General features: G+C 35.3%; 3 protein-coding genes across 3 annotated transcripts; 2 read left to right on the top strand and 1 right to left on the bottom strand.

Moving 5' to 3' along the window:
* The first annotated feature begins 637 nt into the window (after positions 1 to 637).
* On the top strand, positions 638 to 1,361 carry LOC127093786 (uncharacterized). The gene is made up of 2 exons (XM_051032688.1): positions 638 to 1,006; positions 1,086 to 1,361. The coding sequence occupies exons 1-2, from the start codon at positions 866 to 868 to the stop codon at positions 1,359 to 1,361; spliced, it is 417 nt and encodes a 138-aa protein (XP_050888645.1). The 5' UTR covers positions 638 to 865.
* Positions 1,362 to 2,298: 937 nt separating this feature from the next.
* Positions 2,299 to 3,400, top strand: LOC127092952 (casein kinase 1-like protein 6). The gene is made up of 3 exons (XM_051031846.1): positions 2,299 to 2,364; positions 2,567 to 2,709; positions 2,893 to 3,400. Exons 1-3 carry the CDS (start codon positions 2,319 to 2,321, stop codon positions 3,148 to 3,150), a joined length of 447 nt encoding a protein of 148 aa, XP_050887803.1. The 5' UTR covers positions 2,299 to 2,318; the 3' UTR covers positions 3,151 to 3,400.
* Positions 3,401 to 3,691: 291 nt separating this feature from the next.
* Positions 3,692 to 4,720, bottom strand: LOC127095653 (vacuolar protein sorting-associated protein 2 homolog 3). Its single transcript, XM_051034312.1, has 5 exons — positions 4,571 to 4,720; positions 4,402 to 4,482; positions 4,154 to 4,189; positions 3,999 to 4,054; positions 3,692 to 3,881 (listed from the first exon to the last, which is right to left on the bottom strand). The coding sequence occupies exons 1-5, from the start codon at positions 4,580 to 4,582 to the stop codon at positions 3,830 to 3,832; spliced, it is 237 nt and encodes a 78-aa protein (XP_050890269.1). The 5' UTR covers positions 4,583 to 4,720; the 3' UTR covers positions 3,692 to 3,829.
* Positions 4,721 to 6,114: the final 1,394 nt, after the last annotated feature.

Genomic DNA, 6,114 nt, shown 5'->3' with positions numbered 1-6,114 from the left:
GGTTGTCTTTAACATGTATGTGTAAAGTTTGTTTTATCATTATCACTTGATATAAAGAGAACTAATACATGAGTAAAATAATATAAGCTTCTTGATTTGTGCATGGCTATTTTTATTATTGCATGATGATTACATATGATCTTATTTTATGTGTGTGGTTTGATATAAGATGGACTTACATGTTTGTTATATTCACATGAAAGAAACAACATGAGAAAAAATAAAGTAGCTTGCCGTAAGAGAGAAAGTTGTAACACGCATGGTGGTGTTGTGTCAAAATGGAAAAATCCATGTAGAATTAATATATATTTTAATGAAGGCGAATAAATAATGAATGGACCAACATGGCTCGTTGGTAGCTCCCCCTCACTGCAACGTAATTTTCTAATTAATATATTATATTAGTTATTTAAACTAGGATATAATTTAATCTAGTTTATTAATTAAATTTTCATATATCACTTAATCAATTAAAATGGGTTATTTTGAATAATAAAGGGTTAAATACACTTTACCCCCCTGTAATGTTAGCGAGTTTAGGGTTACCCCCCTGGTAAAGTTATTTTTTCAATACCCCCCTTATGTTATGTAGATTCCTTCATAGAACCCCCTAATATCCAGGTGGCATGGAATCTTGGTTTTTTATTTCAGACGTGGCTTTTTAATTTTTTTATTTTCACATGTGAATCTTCATTAGGTCTCCAGCATGGCATAAACTAGAAATTAGGGTTCCAAATCCATCCCTCTCTCTCTTCGTGAAATCCATCCCTATCCCAAATCCATCCCTCTCTCTCTTCGTGAAATCCATCCCTACCCCAAATCCATCCCTCTCTTCATCTTCGTCCGTGTCCCCTTCATCTGGGTTATGGGTGGCAGCAAGGCATCTTCCACGAGTGAAGTTGGAAACGGCTTACCAAGATGTGGATGCAATGAAACCATGAAGTTGTTGGTCTCCAAGTCAATTGAAAACCCCGGTCGCAAATTTTGGAAATGCAGGAATAATATGGTGAGCAATTTTGAAGCATTTTATTATTTTGAGTTTGATTTCGAAATTAATTGTTGGTGGTGTTTGTCTCAAATTGCAGAATGGGTGCGGTTTATTTTTGTGGGATGATTTGGTCAGTGAGTTTGCAGTGAAAGAAACCAATCCGTCCGGATGCCGCCAATGTGAAGTCAACAAGGCTTATTTGATTGAATTTGCTAAAGAGATTGTTGAGGAGATAGATTGCAGAGTCGGAAAGCTTAACAAGTTAGAAAAACTGAAGAAAAAGATTGCAATGGAAAAGAGGAAAAATTTATGGTTAATGTTTGTAATTGGTCTGTCATGGATGTTGATAGCAGCTATGGTTAAGTTAGTCTAATGAGTCTGTCATGTAATTGTTATGTCATTAGTGTTTTTCAGCAATGTAATGTTGAACTTGTAATGTGTTCATCAATGAAATGTAATCTGTTCATCAATCTTAAACTGTCAGTGCAGCATCATTATTTGATTAAACTTTCAGCATTCAATCTACCAATAATGACAGAAAAAAGTTATATCATAATGAAAGAGCAAAATTGCAAAATCATCAGAAAACTACAGAACAATTTTATAGTCAGTAATTCTAAAGAAAATATGACATAGTAAACATATAAATAAATTGAAATATATTAATGTAGTCTATCTCTTAAACTTTTTCAGTGCAGAATTCAAGGTGAATGTAATTAAATACTTTGGCTTTTTCTTTAGGTTTTTTTTCAACCCTTTTTCTGGATTGTTTTGTGATTGAGGCAGCCACACTAGATCCTGTTTGACTCATAATAGTTGGAACAGGCATATCAGTTGGAGGTTGTGGATCAGTTGGAACAGGCACATTTGTTGGAACAGTCATATCAGTTGCAGTTGGGGCAGGCATATCAGATGCAGGTGGTAGAGGTGCTCTGTAAAGCATATCCCTCTGAGTTTGTATCATACTTCCACTATTGCCGATCATTAAGGTTTGAGGACAAGCCCGATTATTCATATTTAAAGAGACTTTTCAGAGATCTATTTATTCGAGAAGGTAAGTTGTTGCCTCAAATATGCAATATGGAAAATATATTCAGTTTATTTTACTGGAAACTTAGTGTGCTTAGTAGCTGTGGCTCTGTGGACATTGTTTGTGCAGGATATCAATTTGACTATGTTTTTGACTGGACTGTATTGAAATATCCACAAATCGGTAACAGCTCTAGAGGACGGGTTAGTATTTTATATATTTCATGTTGGGATTTTTCCGTTTATTGTTGGTTTCTTACTGTAGTTGTTGTAACGACAGCATGACATTGGCAAGGCAGCTATGCAAGCAGCAGCTACACCTGCACGCAGACCAGAAAAGATCCCAGGTCTGTTTTCTTTCAGCCGAATAAGAATGAAATTTAGTGTAGTCGGGAATTTTGAATTTGACATGTGATGTGCCAGAAAATAAATGTTTGAACTAAAAGAGTTCAACTGAAGTCATATTTAGCATCACTCATCAATAACAGAACTAATATACTGCTCTCAAATTCTGTGTTATATCATATTTGCTTGTGCAATTTGTTTCAGTTGGGAGAGAGATTCGAGAGAAGTTATCTGGGGCTGTTGAAGGATTCTCCCATAGGAACCGTCCAAGTTCTACTCCTCATCATCATCACGGTGAACATGTCAGACATAGGACTTATGACGAGGCAGCAATGTATAAGGAGATGGTAATATTGTTTTTTTCAAAAATAAGAATGCTTCATGTTTGGTTAAACAAGACGTTTCATTTTTATATGTTCTGTCAAATCTAACAGACTTATTTTCTGAATATCTAGTTGAGTCTTGAGTGAAACTATGTATTTGTTTATTGAGATATTATTCTTATGTTTAAGATGATCTTGTATTAACAGCACTATGCCCAACACAATTCAACTCGATACGGAAGCAATTCGAGAAGAGCAATGGTATCATCATCAAACATGACGAATTCCTCGGGTGACCATACTGGCAGGATGGCCACAAATGGTGGGGGTCGTCCATCTGCCGCACATAGAGTTCGTCAACCTGTTTACGAGTCCAAACAAGCAGCTTTTGCGCGCAACGGATCTTTGAGAGGTCACCGTGATGATCCTCTGAGGAACTTTGAACTCCTCGCCATCAGGAAGTAATCTCAAGAGTCTCATTTTGTTGTCATTTCTAAATTTCACCTGAGATTTCAAGAAGCCTTATGAATGAGGTCATGGATAATACTGAATTACCTCTGAGGTCACAATGGCATGACCTCTTGATATCATTTCTGGATCCCCCCAGATTGCTTCAGAAGATTTCTCAGCAACTGTGTAGTGTGTTCTTATAACACGTTGAAGATGTAATTCAAAGAAAAGATTCTATTATAAATAAGTATTGTACTGGATGAAAGTTTTGTCATAACAATGTTACTGTTTTTTTTTAGCATGAATCAAATTTAACAAGGCTAATGTGCTGAATGATATGGTGATGTAGGATTATAAAACTGGAGATATCATTTTCAAAACAATAGATGAATTTAGAAAAAAAACTGTGAAAACAAACCCTTGAAGTCTTGAACTGATTATTAGGTATATATAGCATCAAACTAGGTTATTCTGTGCAATCTTTCTATGAGTAATGCAGTGTTTTTTTTTTCATTTCCAATTTTGGTTTCGAATCCACACCACTAGATTGCCCATGAAAATTTAAACTGAAATAAATAAACAACTTCAAGAAGGATATTACACATTGAATTTCTGAAATTCCAACAAAACACAGACGTTCTGAAAAGAACTATAGTTTACAACTGAGTTTGAAAACCAAAATCCTAGACAAAAGCTATGGATTTCTAAGAGCTGCCAAACGCTTCTCGATGTCATCAATTTCCGAGCTGCAATGGCATCAAATTCAAAGGTCAAACAAACTGACAGAATAAGCAACAACTAAAGAAGTTTCACAGAAGAAATCACATGTCAGGTAAACTATTCACAGCTTATATGATATATACCTGCTGACATTTTCGGTGTTCTTTGTTTTGAGTCTCCCTTTTGGAGCTGCTGATAACTGCCAGTAGTTCAAATAAAACAGAAATTAACATAAGCACAAAACAAAGATTTAAGACAGATTATAGAACAGCAGAGATTAGTAACAACTAATTCCAACCTGTGAAGCAAGATCCACACCAATTTCATCGAGCACCTGCAAAAAAAGAAAGGTAAATGTAATTTCCATCAATTCTTTTATGTAATAACAACACAAGATATTATAACATACTTCCATATAAATCGCTTAGTAAGAAATTAACTAGCCATGCAAACCAACAATTTTTGGGAATTAATCAAATTTAAGCTCTGCAGAGATTATAGCACAATTTTTTTAAGAACACTGCAATGTGAGGAAGTCTGTATTACCTGATTTGTGAGATCTTCTGTCTCTTCTTCAGCTTCATCATCATCCAAGACATCATCTATGGCATCTGACATCATTTCAGTCTGCATAAATTACAGAGTCAGGACCACTAAAATCCGCGTCATTAGATGTAGAAACACAAACAGCATTTCGAAATTTACAACATCTTACCGTTATATCCATTTGCGCTGATTGTTTCTGGAACTCTTGAATAACTTTGGCTTGCGGTCGTCTTTCTCGTTTGCTTCGTTCCCTGCATTCTTCTTCTTCGTCTTCGTCTTCCCCTGGAAATTTCGTCTTCGTCTTCCCTGCTATGTTCAGAACCCTAATTTTCTAAGGGGGTATTTGAAATTAAAAAGTGTAAAATGACACATAATCACTTTAACAAAATTAAAAATATGCCAGGTGTAGGACCTCTTATTAGATTCCATGCCACCTGGATATTAGGGGGTTCTATGAAGAAATCTACATAACATAAGGGGGGGTTTACAAAAAATATTTTTACAGGGGGGTAATCCTAAACTCGCTAACATTACAGGGGGGAAAAGTGTATTTAACCCAATAATAAAAATCTAATTATATTTTTTTTTATTTCTTTCTTTTTAGTTTAATTAGGTTTTATTATTTTGTATGCCCTTTTAATTTTGTACTCGTTAATTAAGATTTAGATATTTTATATCCCGTTTTAAATTATGTACCCCCCATCCCGAAGCCATGTAATAGCGTAGTCTTATTTTTTCGCATTTTAATTTTTCCATACTGTGAATATAACTGTCTACATGTATGCTAATAGGATTGCATGGAAAGATAAATAATCAACTTAGATAAATTAATTCAAGATAATATATCCGAATTCAATCATTTCCACACTTGCACCTCTAGGGTAACCCTCTCTTTGTTGCCTTACGATATTACGATCATGTCCCGCGAATATGGGGATACCCTTAGCAAAGACCCTTTCGATTAAATCATCATCATCCCTAAACAGATAAGTCATAGTCCCTTCGTTCAAAAGGTCAATGTCCCTACAAGATAAATCATAGTCCCTCGAACGTTGCCTTCGAATATATGACCTTGTCCCTCGAACGTTGCCTTCGAATATATGACTTTGTCCCTCGATGATCCTTCGTTGTAGCCTACGATTAAATGATGATCGTCTCTTCGAATGCTAAGGTATCCTTACAAATGTTGCCTTCAATGACCAATCGACGACCCCACGATGTCCCTTTACATCCAAAGGATAAGACTACTTACTTCTCAATAGTAAGGACAGTTTTACCCTCCTAAGGATAGGAAATACCTATAAAGACCTTGGTTAGGTATAACTCTTAAATGCTTGCTCACAGCTTAAAATACTTTTCACACCTCACACTTTTCAAAACATCTTTTAGAAAATCACCATTTGGTATACATTCGCACCAGAATCATCGCTGAGTTGTATTTTTCTAAACATCTTTCAAAATCAAACGAGATAAACACTTTGTATACATTAGTACAAGAATCATTACAAAGTTAAACTCTCCTTTCAAAATATTTTCTAAACACACCACATTTCTCAAACACATTCTCAAACAAGGAAAACATAAGTGAGTTAAGCAATTAAGAGCCCATGGATAACCATGGATACAAAGGGTGCTAACACCTTCCCTTTGTATAATGTACCTCCCGAACTCAAAATTTAATCAAGGTCTTTCCTGTTCTTTTCCGCCTTTCCT

This window comes from Lathyrus oleraceus, chromosome 6 (genome assembly GCF_024323335.1).
Source record: "Lathyrus oleraceus cultivar Zhongwan6 chromosome 6, CAAS_Psat_ZW6_1.0, whole genome shotgun sequence".
In the NCBI taxonomy this organism is placed as follows: domain Eukaryota; kingdom Viridiplantae; phylum Streptophyta; class Magnoliopsida; order Fabales; family Fabaceae; genus Lathyrus; species Lathyrus oleraceus.
The sequence above is the reverse complement of the archived record's forward strand: the minus strand, read 5'-3'. Positions and strand labels throughout refer to the sequence as shown.

What these genes read in the sequence shown, in the direction of transcription:
- LOC127092952 (XM_051031846.1), top strand. Translation starts at nt 2,319, where the DNA reads ATGCAAGCAGCAGCTACACCTGCACGCAGACCAGAAAAGATCCCAG. An exon ending in CAGACCAGAAAAGATCCCAG is followed by an intron (nt 2,365 to 2,566) that starts GTCTGTTTTCTT and finishes AATTTGTTTCAG; the next exon opens with TTGGGAGAGAGATTCGAGAG. An exon ending in CAGCAATGTATAAGGAGATG is followed by an intron (nt 2,710 to 2,892) that starts GTAATATTGTTT and finishes TTGTATTAACAG; the next exon opens with CACTATGCCCAACACAATTC.
- LOC127093786 (XM_051032688.1), top strand. Translation starts at nt 866, where the DNA reads ATGGGTGGCAGCAAGGCATCTTCCACGAGTGAAGTTGGAAACGGCTTA. An exon ending in GGAAATGCAGGAATAATATG is followed by an intron (nt 1,007 to 1,085) that starts GTGAGCAATTTT and finishes CTCAAATTGCAG; the next exon opens with AATGGGTGCGGTTTATTTTT.
- LOC127095653 (XM_051034312.1), bottom strand. An exon ending in GTGTGGATCTTGCTTCACAG is followed by an intron (nt 4,055 to 4,153) that starts GTTGGAATTAGT and finishes AACTACTGGCAG; the next exon opens with TTATCAGCAGCTCCAAAAGG. An exon ending in AACACCGAAAATGTCAGCAG is followed by an intron (nt 3,882 to 3,998) that starts GTATATATCATA and finishes ATGCCATTGCAG; the next exon opens with CTCGGAAATTGATGACATCG.